This window comes from Chinchilla lanigera, unplaced genomic scaffold (assembly GCF_000276665.1).
Source record: "Chinchilla lanigera isolate Chin_1 unplaced genomic scaffold, ChiLan1.0 scaffold00001, whole genome shotgun sequence".
Lineage (NCBI taxonomy): Eukaryota > Metazoa > Chordata > Mammalia > Rodentia > Chinchillidae > Chinchilla > Chinchilla lanigera.
In genome coordinates, this window is record NW_004955402.1 from 12750599 (window position 1) to 12769926 (window position 19328).

Sequence of the window (19328 nt, forward strand, 5' to 3'; positions counted from 1 at the left end):
TCTTGTACGCTAGGCAAGTGCTGTACTATTGAGCCATACCCCTACTCCCTGATGTAGTATTTTTCAAACTTCAATTTTCAGTTCAGGGGCTACTGAAAGGGAGGAGGGGTTACTAAATATCGCTACCTCTCTGTTCTACCACTGCTGTTTCAACCACAGCAATCTAATTTGCATTACATAAGATTTCCTTAAAGGACTCCATGGCCTTTAAATAAAAGTGCTTAAGTGTGATCCACCACTATTTTATGCAGAAGTTATCAGAGGGATGATGAGATTGGTGAAGGAAGAGTTCACAGTGAGGAAAGGAACGAAAGATAGTGCCATAGTTACTTTTAGTACTCTTGTTACTGAGACAAACTACCTGACACCCAAAGTTAAAGGAAGAAAGGTTTATTTTGGCTCACAGTTTGTAGAGGTTCAAGCTCGTAGTTGGCTGGCTCCAAGGCAGGGTGGCATGACAGAGGATAAACAGTTCATGACAGCCAGAAGACAGCAAAAACGCAAGCAACCAGCGAGTAGTAAGTCTCTTTCTGTCCCTTTAGGGCAGGTAGCACATACATCCTTAATCCTAGCTTTGCACCATGAATTAATCCCAGCTTCACGCACTAGATCCAGTCACCTCTGAAAAGCCCAACCTATGATTGCATAAGGCTTTAGGGGGTACATCTAGACATGAACCATAACAGCTACTTAACAATAGATTACTGCAGAAAACTTCAGGCTCTTCTATGTACCACTAACAAAGCAGAATACACTTCTAGTCCATTTTAATAGTTGATTTACTTGTGTTCCCCCATAGTTTAGCTTTTTAAAGGCAATTCATGAAATTTGGTTCTGCATGTCCAACGTTTGGCACAATAAGAGCCTCACAAATGTTTGTTGAATTAATAATTGTACTTCGGCAGTGCACCCTTAACCTGAGAAAAGTTTAAAGGGGGCCAGAAAAGATGCTCTTGATTAAAGAGAGGAGAAAGGTAAGGTGCAGTATTTTGTCTGTCTGTCTTTTTTGTGTGTATTTGTGTGAGAAGAAAAGGAGAGGGTGGAAAAAGTCTCCCAAGCAACAGAATGAAGGTCTCAATGGCGGTGTTGTGAATTAGGCAACTGCTAAAATTACTAACCAATACCGGAATGTGACATTTAATGTGTGTATTGCAATGGGGAAGAAATGACAAATTGACTCAATTTTTTTTTTTTTTTTTTTGTACAATGAAACAATGATCCATATGCTGACTTGGGTATAACTGTTGTCAGGCAAAATGTTCAAGTATTACAGGCAGCTACATTAGATAAAAATTAAAACGTAGAGTGGGATCAGGCCCTTGGAAAGTCAGCACAGACGATGAGACACAAAGATTGTGGCTAGTGGCGAATCTGGACAGACAGGTCTGTATGCCTCCCTCGCCATAAACAGGCATAAACAACAACTTGGGACAGAACATCAGCACTCATACTCTCTTCCATTTACAAAAACGCCTTTGTTCTTTGCACATACCCTTACTATATGACTTGTTTCCCTATTGAATCTATGTTAGTTAAGCGGCTATACTTGTAATCCTACAGGTGATGACACGTGATCCACGATGTGATTTTGCTGTATAAATTACCCCTAACAACGGGCAACGGTTCAGGGCCCTTCGTGGAAATCCAACCGCTATTCTTTTTCTTCTTATTTCCCATAAAAAGCTAACTTCCTTCTTTGGTTCCAGAGTACGAGAACTGCGCACAGAGGTCCTCTAACATGCTGGGAGTTAAATTTTTCCATATCCCAAGGACATCGGGAACTCTAGTGAGAAAATACGGGTTTCCCCTTGAGTTATCAAAATTGCCTACCCTCTTCCGTTTTTGGTAAAAATATTCTTCGCCCAAATCAGGTAACTTAAAACGTGTTAAAACAAAAACCCCGCCTTGAAACGTAAAGCCGAGTCCGCGGCTGCGGACCGCGGTCGGGTCCCTTCCCGGGCCGTGGTGCGGATCAGGAGTCCCCGAGTCTCCTGGGCGCTCCCACGGTGCCGGCTGCAGTGGGGGCGCGGACGCCTCCTGCAGCTGCCCGGGCCGGGCCCGGAAGCGCGGTCCCACACCTTAGCCTCAAAGCCGCGAGCCCGGGCGCCCAACCTGCCCCGCAACCCGGAAGCAGATGCGGGCGGTGCGGCGCTGCCGGGTTGCGGTTCCGGGTCGGCCGCTCCGCTGCCGGCAGCCGCTGCTCCCCGCCCCGGCTTTCTTGACTTGGGCAGAGGGTGGTCTTAAGTCCGCTCCCGGGCCACATGGCTGAGGGGAACGCAGGGAACGACCAGAGGCAGGTGAGGCCCCTGCGGGGCGCCGATCCTCCAGGCTGAGCTCGGCGTCGCCTCGCCGCCCCAGCCTCCTCCGCCAGGGCCCAGCCGCGCCTGTTGCTGCGCTGCGCTCCGAGTCCCCGGCGCGCCCCGGTTGCTCCTCGAGGGTATCCTCGCCTGTCATTGGCATGCCACTGAGTCGCTCCCGCCGGAGGCTGAAATGGGGTTCCGTGCCCGCCTAGTGGCGGCCAAGTCACCCTGGACTACGCTCTTAAGAGCCCGTGTTCAGCTTCGCAAAAGAACGGTCAATAACACAGACCCTGAGCTCCCTGTGCGCCCCCGAATGTCACACTCTTCGTGGTCTGGAGCCTGCCCCTGTGCTAGGTGCACGCGGGCGCTCCCAGGGCTCGACCTCCGGGGCACGAGGGCAACATGAGTGGAATGCAATGTATACTTTCTGTGTATTTTTCACCGTTAGGCGCAAATTCTTTTTCCTTTTTAATTCCCAACGAAGAGAATAATTTCTGAACTGTTTTGAGGCTTAATGACCAAAAAGACAAGAAGACGTATCAACTCTGAGCTCAAATTAAAAAAAAAAAAGTCAGGAACAGAAATAACGGGTTAGATATTCAGCAGGAATATAGGGACGGTGGCAAGGCTGACGGGTGGGGCTGGGGCATTACCACTTAGAGAAGATGTGTTTATCACGCGAACTTCTCTATACGACATGGAAGCGCACATGCATTTTGGGTCAGAAGAGGCCAGAAGTCCAGTAATGCACTGCTAAGGCTGGTCCCAGTAAAGTTGGGAAACCGCTTAGGAAGGAGAACGTGGTGGTAACCCACAGCTCTGAACGTTTGACCTTGCGAGGTTTATCAGGGGATCTTCCATCCAGGATAGGGCTGTTGAATACTAATACCGTATAAGGTAGTGAGAATAGTTTTTCTGGGTGTGCACGTTAGTTGACTTTTTAAAAAAATCACCTTTCAGAATGATGAAATTGAAGCACTGTCAGCCATTTATGGCGAAGAATGGTGTGTCGTTGATGGCCCCGCCAGAGTATTTTGTATCAGAATTAGCGACGATAAAGAACATCCCAAGTGGACAATTTCCTTGCAGGTATTTTTTTTTTTTTTTCTGCTTCTCTACAGCCATTTTCAAATTGCCATATTGACTATTCGATTGACCACTGTTCTCGTGGTTATTTTTGCATGTGTTACAGTATTTTCTAAATTTGATTTTGGCTTTTGTCATGATTAATTACCTAAACATGAGCAGTTAAATTTCAAATCACTCTCATATCGTGCTTTCATTGATTGTTTCAATATTTCTTGTCTTGTTCTTTTAATTATTGGAAGTCTTAATGTAACTTTGACAGACTGGAGTTGGATTTCCTTTCATTTTTCCATCCAGCTAATAGCAGAGGGTCGAAATGGAAATATCGTTAACATTTATGAGGAACAATAGGTTAACAACGTGGGTGATTTATGGAGTGCATGTGCATTCCTTTATTGAGAACAGTTGTAGTAAGGATAAAATAAATGGTGGCTTTCTGTCTTAGTACTCATTTTTTTGGTCTTTTTTTATAGTAGCAGTAGTTTCTTTTTTTATTTTAATATATGTTATTATTCTCTTTTAACTTTTAAGAATTTTATTAGTACATGTTTGCAGTACATGCAGTTTGCAGTCATCTTGGGGCTAGGGTCCATGTACATACTGCAGCTTATTTTTGTAATCCCTTGGCCCCCCTCCCTCCTCCCATTCCCCTACCCCGATTTTCATTCTTGTTGATATTCTTAATCTTAGCTCATGTTATGGCATATAATGTTTAGCTTCATTGTGGCAATTAGGTTCCTGTACCAGGCCCTTATTCGACTTATTTCCCCTCCCCCTGCTCTTCGTAGTGCTTGTTTGATGACTGCCTATACTTTGAGCCTAAATAATAGTAAGTTGAATTTTTGTCAGTATTTGTTTTTTTGATATTGATTTGAGAAGAAATGTGTATAGTTCACTATTATGTGTTATCTTTTTTATGTGCTGTATTTGATAGTATCTCATAGTGTTCTTCTAGTAGTTCTTCAAAAATTCTCTGGAAAATGTTGTGTCACTGTCGATTTGGAGTTAAGGCATAATGCCCCTGTTTCAGTTTTGCTTTTCCTTCCATCTCTGGCCTCTTTACTCTCATTTGTTCCAATTTTCATTGCTTTCATACTTACTCTGCAAATAATTAGCTTTCCTTTAAAACATTGGCAGTATCACTAACAGTGTATCTAGTTTGGAAGCGTAAGTACAAGGAGGCAATTCTCTCTTAAGATCTAGCAAAACAATGGTTTGTTTTTGTGTTTGGCAAACTAGATATTTGTTCGATGATTAGCTTTATAAATATAGTTACTCTGAACCATGAGGAGGTGTAAACAGATTTGTTTTTAAACTGCATTGCAGGTGATTCTGCCGAGTGAATACCCAGCTACAGCTCCACCCATTTATCAGATAAAGTGAGCTATTTTTCTACATTTATATTTTTATAAAACGATTATGCTTTCAAAGGTATTTCTCTGTACTATGTGTTGTGCTTATATAAAATGCTTTTTAAAAAGATGTGTAGGAATTAAAAATACCTTTTTTACTTGGTATAGACCTTTTAAATAAAGAAATTAAAAGATATGAAAACACTTCAAAATATGCTGCTTGTATAAAAGAGGATCATGGAGTTTTAGGAACAAAATGGCTATAGAGTGATCTTTAAAGAGGGGGAAGAAAACCTTCCTCTGTCTTCAGCCTAGTGATTTGGAAACCCTGTCCCTTAGAGGTTCCGCTAACCTGATTCTGCTGACCTAACCTCAGTTCCTTAGTGAACTTCAGCTTCAGGCTTTCTAGCTTACACGAAGTACCCAAGGTGCTTCTGGTGGTTGTCCTTCCCCTTTCTCCCTTGTTATTGAAGAACCATTTTCTTAGAAGTCCAGGCTTAATCTTTAAGAGTAATGACCTGGGGATGCAAGTGACCTGTGATCTGCGTGACCTTTGACCTATGGGAGTAGTGTGAATGAATTGTGTGAACAAATTTCTATAAAGAAATCTTACTAAAAATTTTTACCTATTAACAGTATTATTTCTGAGAGAGCATTTTAAAACTGTAACCATAAGAATTGCTAATAAAAGTGGTTCTGTGAATTTGTATTTCTATTTATTGCAAAGAATAGATACCAAGTGTTTAAAAGCATTAATATCCTTTCTAATCTATCTATCTGTCTAAGATCTATTTATTTATTTTTTGCTTTACAATCATGGCAGCCAGCTTACTTGTTAGAATTGTTTTCAAGATCTACATTAGAAAAACATTGGGAACTGCTGGTATTGTGGCAAATATTGTGAACCTGGAAATTTAGATTTCAGAACCTGTTCTTCCACATATGTAAACTTGGGTAGGTTTATGCTACCCTACGAAGTCATTTATGTTTTTTAAACCATTAAAACTGAAAAATACTGGTGTTGCTTTTGTTATGTTTTGGGGGAAGGATTAAATTAATGCCAGAGGAAGTATTTTGGAACTGTATAGGTTTGTACAAATACAAGACAACATTTTAGTGAAAATAAATACTTGCAAAAACTTAAGTAAAACTAGTCAGGTCTGGTGACACATACCTGTAATTCCAGCACTCAGGAGGCTGAGGCAGAGGATCTCTGGAAAGTTCAAGGCCAGCCTGAACTACATAGTGAGACCTTGTCTCAAAAACAAAACAAAGTTAATTAAAACTAATTTGTGGGTTAATCAGTAAATTATGTTTCAGTCATAACACAACCCTTGGTGATCTTTATTGTGTTTTATTCAATCTTAGTGCTCCTTGGCTTAGAGGGCAAGAACGTGTGAATATATCCAACAGCCTTGAGGAAATATATGTGTAAGTGACAGATGATTAAAGCAATCTATTATTGATTCTGTTTGGGGCATTTGTTAAATATGTGATGATATGTGATATGTTAGTACCTTTCCTCAACTTTTTGTGAAACTGCCTTTCCATTAACGAAAATCGACTTGAAGAGACCTGCAAAGGTTTTGTAATTTTGTATATATATTTGATATGACTTCTGTTTAGATATAAAAATACGGTACTATTTAGAGCTAATAGATATAAGAACACTTAGCTCATGAAAGTACATTAGAAGATTTTGCTTTTGTTTGTATATTTTTATAAAATATATAGACTGAAATTGATGACAGCAGAATTCTAACCAATATTTATTAAACTTATAACATTTAATTAGTTCCAATTAAAGTTAATTAGTTAATTTTAATTAATTTGAATTCTAAAGTTTGGCAATTTCTTTTATTTAGGCCATAAGACTAGAGTTGAAATACTGTGTTTTTCCTTCCTTCCTTTCATTTATTCACCCAATACTACATGGCAGGCACTGTATTAGACCCTTGACACACATGGTAAGCAAAACCAGAAGTGATCCCTTTATTTTCATGGCATTTAGAATTGATAGGAAAGGAGACAGTACTAGTAACATCATTAAAATGCATATAAAACTGCAGCTGTGATAGGTTCTACAAAAGAAAGATAGGCGGTACTGGGCTATTGAATTTGAAACCAGATTTCCAGGAGGTCGGGGGCAACTTGTTTGACAAAGGGTTGAGTTAACTGGGTGAAGCCAGCTCCAGTGAGGCCACAGTATGTGTGACAGCTCTGTGTGCAGAACAGTGAGGAGGGAGAGGACACGGTGAGAGAGTGACCCGGAGAGGTAGGCGGGGAAGGTTCTACAGCGTTTTGTAGACTAGATTAAGGATTTTTATGTTTATCCTAAGAAAATCGGAAGCAGAATTTTAAGTAGTAGGATGCCAGTGATAAGATTGTCATTTTGAAAGCTCCTTCTATTTCTGTGTGGAAACTGATCAGAAGGTAGCAAGAATAGATGTGAGAAATCAGTTAGGAGGCTGCTGCATTCATCCAGAGAAGAGATGATTGATTTGGATAGATTTTAATATGCTATATTAATTTATTAAAACAAATAATCTGGAATACTAGTTTTTTGTAATCCAGGAACTAGTAAGGATTCTATTATATGTTCTAGGTGGCCACCTCATTTGGTACAGTGAGAGTGCCCCTTTTGTGTCCCTGGGATCCAGGCCAGGTTTCTTTTCCTCCCAAAATATTTATTTAGAAAATGGTAAGTCATTGTGGAATGCATTCTGCTTGTTCCCTCTTAAAAGAAGTGTGATCTTTCATGCGTCCAACTTTAGTGCTTGTGTTTACCTTCAGAATGCAAATGCTATTTCATCAGTTTATTTATTTATTTTTATTTTAAAGAGAATAAAAAATAACAAAAGTACAAGAGCGTAGACAAAAACAAAACAGAGCAAAAACAATAAAAATGATACAGGGTTTCAAAACAGAATGATAGAGATTAACAGTGGTTGTTATATTACATATTGTTATCTTCAGCGAAGTTCCTCAGATTACCAGATGTAAGAATTGAAGATTGATCAAACTATTAAAGAGAATAAAAAATAATAAAAAAAATTAAAAACAATACAGAGCTTCACTAGACAAGATGGGTATTTTTCTAGAAAATTTGAAAACATACTACAATGATATATGTGCATCCATGTTTATAGTGGCACAATTCGTCATAGCTAAATCTTGGAAACAACCCAAATGCCTATCAACGGAAGAATGGATGAAAAAGATGTGGCATATTTATACAATGGAGTATTACTCAGTTATAAAAAAGATAAACTTGAGGCTTTTATAGGTAAATGGATGCAACCAGAGACCATACTCATTAGTGAAATAAATCGGACGCACATGCATAAACATATTATCTCCCTAGTGTAAGAACCTGAAAGAGTAAATAAAACAAAAAATGTACAGTAGATATTATGAAGGGGAGGGAAATTGCTCAGGGGAGGGAATAACTGGAATGGGGAACAGGACAAAAACAAAGAAAGAAGGAAAAAAATACATATATATCTGGGATAATTGTACTGCTGATGTCTAATGGTTTATTGAAAGGAACAGTTAATATTTCATCAATTTTTTGATGTCTGTCCACTGGCCACTCCTATGTTTGTGCTCCTAACAAACTTTTTTGTGTATCCAATTGTTCTTATTTGCCAACTTTTCTCCCCTTAGAGTAAGTGCACAGTATTGAAAATTTGCTCACCTTAAATATATACCTGATGGTCATTTGTAAGCTAGTATTTTAAATTACCTCTGTAACTTGGTGATATTGAGCACTTTCTTTTTTCTTGAGAATCTTTCCACACTTAACTTCCATCATATTAATCACCTTCATCAATTAGAGTTTTTTCCTACTCATGCACAATGTCATACACTCTGCATTGGCTACCCACATACACTTTTCCTGTTCCCAAAGTTCTCCTTTTTGCTGAGAGATAGCATCCCATAGGCTACACCTTGCCTGTCTTCTCTAGTTCAAATTTAGGAAGTCTCAAAAATTACAAAGAAGTTTGTTCTAAAGATGAAATATGTGTCACATTGTCTGCTTCTTAAAAGTGCTTGACTAACCCCAGTCTAATGGAATTTATTTTTAAATGCATGGTCTAAATAGAAGTGTATGTTATATGGTATATCTTTAACAGGTTTTTGCAACAAATTTTAATCATACTTGTACTTCCAGCAGGGGGCAGTAAGTAAAAATTATTGAACTTCAAAAATTAAACATATGAATGTGTGAATGTAGTTCTTAATGTTTATGATTTTTATGATTCTGAATATTATAACACTATACATTTAGCATCATTTTGAGTGCTGAATTTTATTTTTGCCTAGATAAGAAGATAATCTGTGGTTAGTTGCAACTAATGTAGGAAGGCAAGAAAGAAAATAGCTTTTCCAGTAAACATTTATTGAGCATCTCCTGTGTACTAACACTGTGTTATGAATTTGGGATTTACCAATTGAGGTGAAAGGGCTGGGTGTGCAACCCATTGGTAAGAGTGCTTGTCTAGCCCTGGGTTTGACACCCAGCAGCACACATGTACAGGCACGGATTAAGATGAGTATATATCTACACAGTATAGTGAGATGGTCACTGAGAAGTTTCGTCCAGGTGTTATAGTAGCATTCTTTGAAGCTTTAGCAGCAAACTCTCTCTGAACGTATGAAGAAGACTGTCGGGGGGATTCCACTGTGAAGGGGACTTAGTGCACGGAGTGTGCCAGGTAACCAGCGGAGGACTTTTCTGGTAGAGAGATCTGTGTGAGCAAACTCATGTAGGTGTGAAGCAGTTGATGTCTTCAGAGTTCAGTGAATTGATGTTAGTTCTCTGTTACTATAACAAATTTTAGAGCTCCAGTCTCAGAGGTTTGGAGGTTCTAGTGTGCTGAGTTGGCCCATTTCCCAGGACCTGTGGCAGGCAGCTCTTCATGGCAAGAGCATAGGGCAGAGCAGAATGACTCACAGCCTGAGCCAGGGAGTAGGAAGGAGGAAGGGCCTGGGACCCACAGTGCGCTTCTCTGGGCACCCTCCCGGTGACCGAAGACCTCCCACCAGCCCTCACCTCTGCAGGGCTCCCCCACCTCCTAATAATACTTCCTAGGTGTCAAGCCTTTGACAAACGGGCTATTTTGTTTTTTTTCTTTTTCAAGCGGGGAGGCAGTCATTCAAGATCCACATTATGCAAGCAGTTAGCCCTTTTTGTTGTTATGACTGTGGGGATCATATTATTGAGTTTCATCCTTTTGTAAATGTGAGGCCTGAAATTGGGATCGAGTGACTAGTATAAGATTATATAGCTTACAATGTTATCATGAATAATTTTATTGTTAAGTCAACAAAAGCAAATATTGGAAAATGAAAGCTAAAAATGTTAGAGCCATAGATAGAAATAGAGTCAGAAGTAGCTTGACTTTGTTTTGCTTATTCCAGATTGGATTGCTGTTAAGTTACTCACAAACTAGAGCGAATAAAATACTCAAGTTGAAACAGATTTTGTCTCACACTGTGTATATTTAGTTCTTTTATCATGATTTGAATTTATGGATAAAAACCTAGCACCTCAGTCTATAATGAGTAATTCTTAAATTTTGTACCAGAGGTTTTAGTATTTGGCATACTTCTTCCAAGGCCATTTTGAGGAGAAGAGAGGTTCAGGAGGCTGGACTCTCAACTTCTGTCAGTTTAATTGGGGTCTCTTTCTAGAAGAGATTTTATCAAGGAGGTCAGAGTTTAAAAACTAGTTGTTTTGGTAAGAATCACTCCAAATTCTAGTGGATAGTTAAAAGATAGGAACAAATTATTGTCAGAAGAGGAAACACAAATACTGTAGTAACAATAATAATAAACTAAAAAAGAAAATTCCCCTCCCATTTTAAGTATTAGGAATTGAACCAGGGAGTGCTGCATTCCCAGTGCTTTCTATTTTTAAATTTTAAGAAGGTCTTGCTAGTTTTTCCAGGCTGGCCTCAAGCTTGATAACCTTTCTTCGGCATCAGCTTTCCAAGTAGCAGGGGTTACAGGTGTGCATCCCAAGCCTGGCTTCGTGGTAGACTTTGGGGCCTAAAGGAAAAATGATTTTCATTTTACCCAGGCAATCTTTTATATGCACTTCTACTTCTTTATGTTGAATTTTCAGTAACAGTCTTGTTCAATGCTGATGAAGGAGGAAGTAGTCAGTACATGCTGCTGAGCAGAAGTGTCGTTGTGTGTCTTTGTGCAGGGAACCATGGGCCAGGAGGGAGGAAATCTGAAGTGATTTCTTACTCACTATTGTGAAAAATGACTTATTAGTTGTAAAGCTTCTTCTAGGTCTTATTTTTTTAAAAAAGTATTACTGTGAATTTACTGAGAGATGATTTTCCTGTCTTAAAGATTAGCTGAGGTAATATTGTAAAGATTAACTGAGATAATATTCCCAAAGCATGTTTTGCATGTCATCTACACAGTGTTCAGTAAATATAGGGATGGGTATCACAGTACCATTATGAAGCATGATGATGATTTGAAGAATGAGATTAGAAAGTAGAACAGTCTACAAAACTATGATTTTGTTAGCATAGCGATTGGAAACACTGAGAAAAGGGACCCATTGTGCCATTCACTAGCATCCTCCAGGGCAACGCGTAGTGGGTGATATGCAAGAGGCTGTTAAAAGATTTGTTGAATGAATTCAGATAGATTCACTTGAAAAGGAGTGCTGTAAATATTTTCATTTTTTTCAAACTTAAAAGCTTGTTTTAAAGTTTTTTATTTTTTTATAAGCAGGAATTGTAGACATTTAGAGACAAATTGCTTTTTTTTTTTTTTTTCCAATACCGGAAATTGAACTCACGACCTTGCACTTGCCAGGCAGGCGCTGTGCCACTGGGCTAAGTCCCCAGCCAGAGACAAATTGCTTTAAATCTCTCATCTTGTAGGTCAGGAAGCCAACTCTGAGAGTTCAAGTGGCTGACTAAGATCATAGCCGTTTGGTGGTAGACTAAAATGTAGTTGACTTGAGCTTTGAACCACCTAATCCCAGTTCTTATTCTAGCTGTGGGCTTTTTACTGCCTGTAAGACCATCTTGGAACAAGTTAATTGATCTCTGTAAGTTCTTTTCATTCTGTGTGGTGGTGTATATGTAAAATATGTTTGGGATTTCATGTATACTCAATACATTTTACCTTACATTGTCTCAGTTAGGCTAACTCACTGGGAAGAGAGGATGGAGTGCGAAGTCTTTAACAGAAATTCACCAACATTCTCAATTGAAAAAAACCTTTTCTGTTGACTTCTGTTCTCTCTGAAAAGAAAGGTTGTGAAAGGGTGCACAAAGGTTGATTTTAGTGTTAGCAGCGATGTATGAGATAGGGTTTGAGGGCATCAGATTGTTAGAACATAATGTTTTCCTCTCTGTGCTTGTTTTGAAAGTTTCCTTTGCTGTTGAGTGGTGATAAAAAGAATGGTTTCAAGGGGAACTTTAAAGGAAGGAGGCAAAGTGTTGCTACAAAATAATGTGGTGATATATGAAATGCATACCAAAACTAATCTGAAGTTAGTGTCAGTCCTGAAAAAGTAGATATTTGGCCTTTTATTTTATCGCTGTTACTATTATTTAACAAAACTATAGACATGACTGTCAAACCTATGACACGTTCTTTTTCTCAGCGGTCTTTTGAAATTAATTATCTGAGGCAGCTAAACATTATTTGGAATCCATAGGATTTTTTTGTCAAAAACAAGGCATGAATATAAAGTTATTAAAGTGCTTTTTCTTTTAGGTCTTACAAATTGACTCCCTGAAGGAGTTCCCCAAGTTTTGCATTTTTTTTTTTTGTTGAAATAAGTTTAGTAAGTGATATGTATATCAAATAAATGGTTTGAAATTGTTTAAAAAGTTCTAAAAAGCTCGCAGTGCTTGGTCATCAGTACTGAGAAAAAGGTGGGTGTGATGGTGCACGCCTGTAATGCCAGCACTCAGGCAGCTGAGGCAGGAGAATCGCCATGAGTTTGAGGCCAGCCTGGGCTACATTGTGAGTTCAAGTCTAGCCTGAACTACGTAGCAAGATCTTGTCTCAACTCCCTCCTAAAACCCCACAAAACTGAAATTTTATCCACTGATAGAAACACAGTCGCATTTGCATCTGTGTAGTACCTCTAGTTCGAGTTCAGAAATCTCACCTCTGTGGTTGTCAGGTGAAATATACTAAGTTAATTTTGGAGCAGATTGGTATTTTTAATGTTGATGTAACCAATTTATATTAAATACTTAGACATGAATATTGGTAAACCGTATCTTTTCATAAATTTTTTGGGAAAAGTTATGATTAGGTTTTTTATAATGTCTTGAACTGTAACTATGTCTCTGTTTTCTTGAAATTGAAAAAGAAATTTTTTGAAATAACATTTGTCCCCCCTGAATTTTGTTTAGTGACAATATTGGTGAAAGCGTTCTTTACCTGTGGGTGGAGAAAATAAGAGATGTTTTAATGCAAAAATCTCAGCTGGCAGAACCAGGTAGGTTTGAAGAAGTCCATAGATGTTCTTTGAACTTAATAATTGAATTTTTATATAGATACTCTAATTGAAATTTTATATGAAAATCTGTGTTCTGGTTTAGCAGTTTCTCTGGGAAGTTCATTTACACATGTAATTATAGTAATTTCTATAAGGATAAATCTCTTCGGTTTCATTTTACACTCTTACAGCGTTTTATAATGAATGAATCTGAGTCCAAAATGTGTTCTAATTGACTGTTAATGTGAGCTTTGTAGCAGTCCTCATGAATCTATAAATAATCTATATCAATTAAATACTAGCTTTAAGAGAATTTAGTATATATAGAAAAATAACTTTGACCAATACTAAGATATTAAACTAAACTTTGAAGTTGACTTTTTCTTGAGGTATATGATTCACATACCTTGATTATTTGCCCTTTTAAAGTGTACTTTTCAAAAGGTTTTTAGTATGTTTCCAGAGTTGTATAACCATCGTTACTATCTAATTGTAGAATATTTGAAAATTGACATTTTGCATTATTATTAATCTGTTATTGAGTTGTTAAGTGAATGACAGTATGGAAATTTCTAGTGTCTCCTGTTATTTTATTTTGCTAATTTTTGTTCCACTTACACAAAGGTCTTCTAAAAAGAAAAATAGCTCCATTTAACCTGGAAATATTTCTAAGTAGTATTTTATTGTTACCACTAATAGAATTATTTTCAATGTAGGGTAAAAGAGAGATTAAAAAAAGAGCCCCAGTCTTTTACTTAAAAATGTTTTAAAACGTTGTTTAAAGGGAACCAATTATTTAGGACTCCCTTATCAAAATCAGTATACATGTACATTAGTAACTTTTTTTTTTGGTACTGGGAATCAAACTCAGGACCTTGCATTTGCCAGGCAGGTGCTTGTGCCACTGAACTATGTCCCTGGCTCCTACATTTACAATTGATAGCAGTATATATTTTTTTCAGAGCATTTTATCATGTTGCTATAGAAACAAATATTTGTATTGCTTCTATTAAACTTAAAGTGATAAATGGCATAAAAGTATTCTAGACAATATTTTTGAAGCATTTTTCTTAACATTTTATGATCCATGTTCTGATTTTGCTGTATTTCAAGGCATCTGTGAGAAAAGTGGTCTCAGAATTTTCAAAATACAGTATTTGTCTTTTTCAGTTGGAACAGTTGCAGAAATGGAATGTGTACCTGTAGTAATTTAGGACTCTGAAAAGTTTAGTCAATTCAGCTGTTACAGATTTTTAAAAATTGATTTTAAAAAGACATTTCCCCTTTCCTACCTATAATTGTGTATAGTATAGCCACGCTTCACATTTTAGGGTTATTAATCTCTGTTATGTAATTCAACATTTAGACTTTTTAGAAATTTTCTTTAGATTTTTTTCTTTAAATTTTTTTTCAGGTTTCATATTAAAATGAAAAGATTAATTAATAATTATGAAGCACTAATAAGGGTAAGAGCTGGGATCAGGATTTGTCAAGAGAATTTTTTTCTCCAGGGCATCTATTTGTCAAGTAATTAATTTTTGTTTTACTGTTAAACTTTAGTATAAAATTATCCTTTTTTATATTTTTTTCTAGAATAGAAATTTTAAATTTTGAAGGAATCACACAAACTGTTCACATACTTACCTGGCAGGGGAGATAGCATGATCACGAAGGTGGTTTTCCCGGGGCGATGCTTATCCATTGCACTCTGGATGTGCTGACGCCTGCGATTTCCCCAAGTGTGGGAAACTCGACTGCATACTTTGTGGTAGTGGGGGACTGCGTTCACGCTTTCCTCTATAAAAAAAATAAAGAAAAAAAATGTGAAGTAGTTGTTTTCTTTCCTTTTTATTGCTACGTGTGTGCAATACATATCGAATGCACAGCTTGTGGGCGTTGGTACACAGACAGCATTTTAATCCTTTTTTGTTCCCTTTCCCTCCCCTTTTCCCCTCTCCCTGCATCCCTAGATCCTCTGCCCATCCCTGAAAAGCCTGCCTTCCTGTGTCCTATCATCCATCTTTTATTTTGCTCTTCCAACTATTTAATCTTTGGGTTTCTCATATAAGAGAGACTAGGTGATATTTAACTTTCTGTGTTTGGTTTATTTCATTTGGTATTATCCCAAGGTGCATCCATTTTCCTGCAAATGACTCAAATGTATCCTCCTTTATGGCTGAGTAGTACTCCATTGTGTATAGATGCCACATTTAGAACAAATTTTAAAACTTAGAGAAATAGTATAAAGAGCTCTTTCCTCTCTCAAATTCCTTATTAACATCTTATGTAGCCGTTGTGTGATTATCAAGAGTAAGAAACCAAGCTGAGTGTGTGGCACACACCTGTAACCCCAGCTACTCTGGAAGTTGAGGCAGGAGAATTCAGCCTGGACAATTCAGTGAGACCATGTCTCAGAATATAAAAGGGCTGGGATTATAGCTGTGTTGGAGCATCCTTGGATTCAAATTTCACTAATTATCTTACTAATGCCCTTTTTGTAGCTATACGACTCTGCTTTCAGGGTTCTACATTGCAGTTAGTCTCTCTTTCTCTCATTCCCCTTCTCCTTTTCTTTCTCTTTCTCCTCCCTTATCTTCTTCCTCTTCCTTCTTTTCCTTCTCTTCCTTTTCTCTCTCTCTTCTTCTTCTCCTCCTTCTTTTCTCCCCCTCTCCTTTTTATTTTCTCTGTCTCTTCTTCTTCTCCTTTTCTTCTTCTCCCTTCTCCTTCCTCTTCCTGTTCCTCTCTTCCTCCTTCTTCTCTCTCTTTTTCTCTCCTTCTTCTTCATCTCCTCTTCCTTCTTCTTTTCTCCTTGTCTCCTTCTTTTTCTTCTCTTCTCTATCTCTGTCTCTTCTCCTCCTCCTCCTTCTTTTTCTTCTCCCCTCCCCAATACTAGAGATTGAACGCAGGGTCTTCTCACTGAGCTACATCCTCAGTCCATTTTTTATTTTGAGACAGAGTCTCACTAAGTTGCCCAGTCTCTGTTCAAACTTGCCATCATCTTGCCTCAGCCTCCCAGAGTGCTGGGATTACAGGGCTGCACCACTAAGCCCAGCTAGTCTTCTTTTCTTCTAGACTATAATCAGTTCCTTGGCCCTTTGTTAACCTTTATAACTTTTGAAAAGTACTGGTGATTTATTTGGTTGACTGCCTCTCAGTTTGGCTTTGTCCTGTGTTTTCTAATGATTGGAGTGAGATCAATCATTTGTGGCATGAATACCACAAACATGATATCGTGTCATTCATAGTGCATCCTATCAAGATCATATGTTTTATTACTGTTGATGTTTGTGTTAATCCCTCAGTTAAGGTAATATCGGCCAAAAGTCTCCACTGTGAAATTACTAATGTTGGGGTTTCCAAGAGAAACAGAATCAGTGGGGTGCGTGTTTCTGTGTACAGGGAGAGAGATTTATTTTAGGGAATTGACTTCCACAGTTGCAGAGGCTGCCAAGGAAGAGTTCATATTGCATTCTGAGCCCAAAGGTAGTCTAATGAGAAAATGCCCTCTTCCTCTAAGGAGGGCGATCTTCTGCAATTAAGGTCTTGAACTGATCAGATGAGATGATTACTATGAAGACCAAAATATTTTATTGAAAAATCAGTTGATTTAAATGTTAATCTCACCTAAAAATATCTTCACAGAAACATCCAGAGTAGTGTGAAGCTAATTAAACACTAGTTAACATGGGTACCATGGCTATTAGTGGGTATAGTCTGGGTACCACGGCCTAGACAGGTGGATAGGTAAAATTACCACCACAGTTACTGTCTCTCCCTTTACATCTTGGGGAATGTACTCTGAGGCTGAGCTTATCTCCTGTTCCTCTTTGAACTTTGACCCACTATAGAAATTTTAATATCCTTCAATGGATCTTGTCAACAGAACAATGCTGATCAAAAAATATGGTATGTGTTTAAATTTTAAAAGTTATTACAGTAAAGGGTACATTGCCATTAAGCCCCACATAATACTCCATGTCACTTTGAACTTACTCCATTTCTTGGCACCTTCTGAAGCAGTTCTGGAAGTTCCCTTTTGTGTTTTCACATGGTGTGATAAAAAATATGTAAATGCCACTGCCAAGTTCCAAACAGTGGAACGAGAGGCTCATAAAAACATTACAATATCTTCTTATCCACCCTATTGACTGGATTTAGTACATATGACTTCTGGCTCTTCCTTAGAGTTAAAATGGTCATGCAAAACAAATGTTTTGAATCAATTCAAGGCATTGAGGTACCCACAGTAGTGTACTTACAGACATTCTTGAATGAGAATTTCTAGAACTGCTTTGGAAAAATGACAGGAACAATGGGGTAAGTGTGTTCAAAATGAGGGGGAGTATTTTGAAGGGCATTAATGGCAGTGTATCTTTCAGTGTAATAATTTTTTAAAAAATTTAGTCACTGTGTTTTGTGATCACACCTCATTTATTATTGCAGTGTTTGCCTAACGGTGATTCTCCATCTTCTTTATTTTTTTATTAGAATTCTGTGGTAAAGAAGAAGAATTCTACTTTCTTCTATTGAAGAATGGTGTTTAGAGATCAAAACTTAATCATTTTTTAGTGCAATTTCTTACTTGTTTCATAAATTATAATGTCTTGTGTCCACATAGACCCAGTTATAGAGAAGAAAACTGAAGAGGAAGATGTTGACTATGAAGATGATCTCTTCTTAGACTATGACCCAGAAAATCTCTACAGAGCATTTGATTATGACTTCAGTGAAAATCAACCAGGTATAATGTTGCTAACTAGTTTCTTTTTGAGGAGTGAATCTATAGTATTATGTGTTATTCTTTGGGATGGTATAGAAATTTAGTAAACAAAATTAGGAAGTAGTTACTAGTTTTCAGGTAAATAAGATTTATTATTTTTTCTGCCTTTTGTCCATTTGGGTATTTGCCAGGTCTATCCAAATTCTGAGTTAAAAGCAGAAATGAACTTCTTTTTTAAACTACTTTCTGGAGTTTTGATGGTAAAAATTGAAACTGATGTAGGCTGTTAATATTTTCAATTCATATCTAGTTTTTTATTGCTCTTTTGAAATCCTCAGCTATATCCTGATGTCTCAGGGTTAAATTTCAGTCTGCACTCACAAATACAAATATAGTGTTATTGTAAAATAACACTGAGGTTGCAGCTATTGAAATTAAAGCTAATAAAATGGCTGTAAGAGTTTAGTTTTTGTTTCAGCAAATTTGTTCTATAGTAGCATTTAACTTATAAATAGGTTGATTTATATCAACCTATTTATAATATCAACTGTGATAATATCAACTGTGTTTCTGTAGAAATGTATGTTCCTCTTTAGTATTTTAAAATGTTCAATGTTATCTGTTTCCGTAAGTATCTTGCACAACCATATAGAACTGAGGGAACATTCATTTATTGAAGGCAAGCAATCACCTGTGCCATTTTGCAGTAGCTTCTAAACAGTGTTCTAAGAAATGGAAAGTTTTTGAGTGGGAACCCACGTCTTGTGAAAGGGGCTAAAGGGGAGATGAAAGGGTTGGAGAGAAGAGCCAGGCCTCCTACTTGTTCTTCAACCCCAGTAGCTCTATTTTAATCATTTATATATTTACAATTTTACAGACTTTTGGGAAACAAGATCCACCAACTGAAGAAAAGGGTGGAAATCAATTATAATAAATAGCACAATAGGTCTATAGTTCACCTTGATGTGTATGCTGTGTTTGACTTATTACCATACTGGTGCAGTAATCAAAACCAACTCAAGAAGAGGGATGTATCAGAGGAGGGCCCAGCATTCTGCATAAACCTGGCTTCTTGTCTTGCATAGCTTTTTTTCCTGAATGAGACAGGTCGCACCAGCTAGGATGGTTATGTTTCTCATCAGGGTTAGGGCTATTTGGTGATTCTTAAACTTACTGAAGATGCAGAATAACTGGAAATTATGAGACTGTTAGTGGAGCATCAATTGGGTATAGTACTGATCCATTCTATTACTTGTAGTAGAATAATTTCATTAGAAGGTATTATATTGTAATCATAAAATGTAAAAAGTCATAGGTTTCCCAACCCAGAGTCTGTCAACAGCAGAATTAATGTGTAAGTTGTAGAATATTAACAGCTG

The 19328-nt window shown here is 37.6% G+C and overlaps 1 protein-coding gene across 2 annotated transcripts in view; it reads left to right on the forward strand.

Moving 5' to 3' along the window:
* The first annotated feature begins 2149 nt into the window (after window positions 1-2149).
* The window catches only part of Impact (impact RWD domain protein), a 28491-nt gene continuing 11312 nt past the window's right edge, over window positions 2150-19328 (forward strand). For both annotated transcript variants that reach the window (XM_005372721.2, XM_013504956.1), the window contains exons 1-6: window positions 2150-2297; window positions 3261-3389; window positions 4713-4765; window positions 6107-6169; window positions 13144-13229; window positions 17848-17970. In XM_005372721.2, the coding sequence (XP_005372778.1) occupies window positions 2262-2297; window positions 3261-3389; window positions 4713-4765; window positions 6107-6169; window positions 13144-13229; window positions 17848-17970 (490 nt within the window). In that variant the 5' untranslated portion in view covers window positions 2150-2261. The remainder of the gene's footprint in view (window positions 2298-3260; window positions 3390-4712; window positions 4766-6106; window positions 6170-13143; window positions 13230-17847; window positions 17971-19328) is intronic.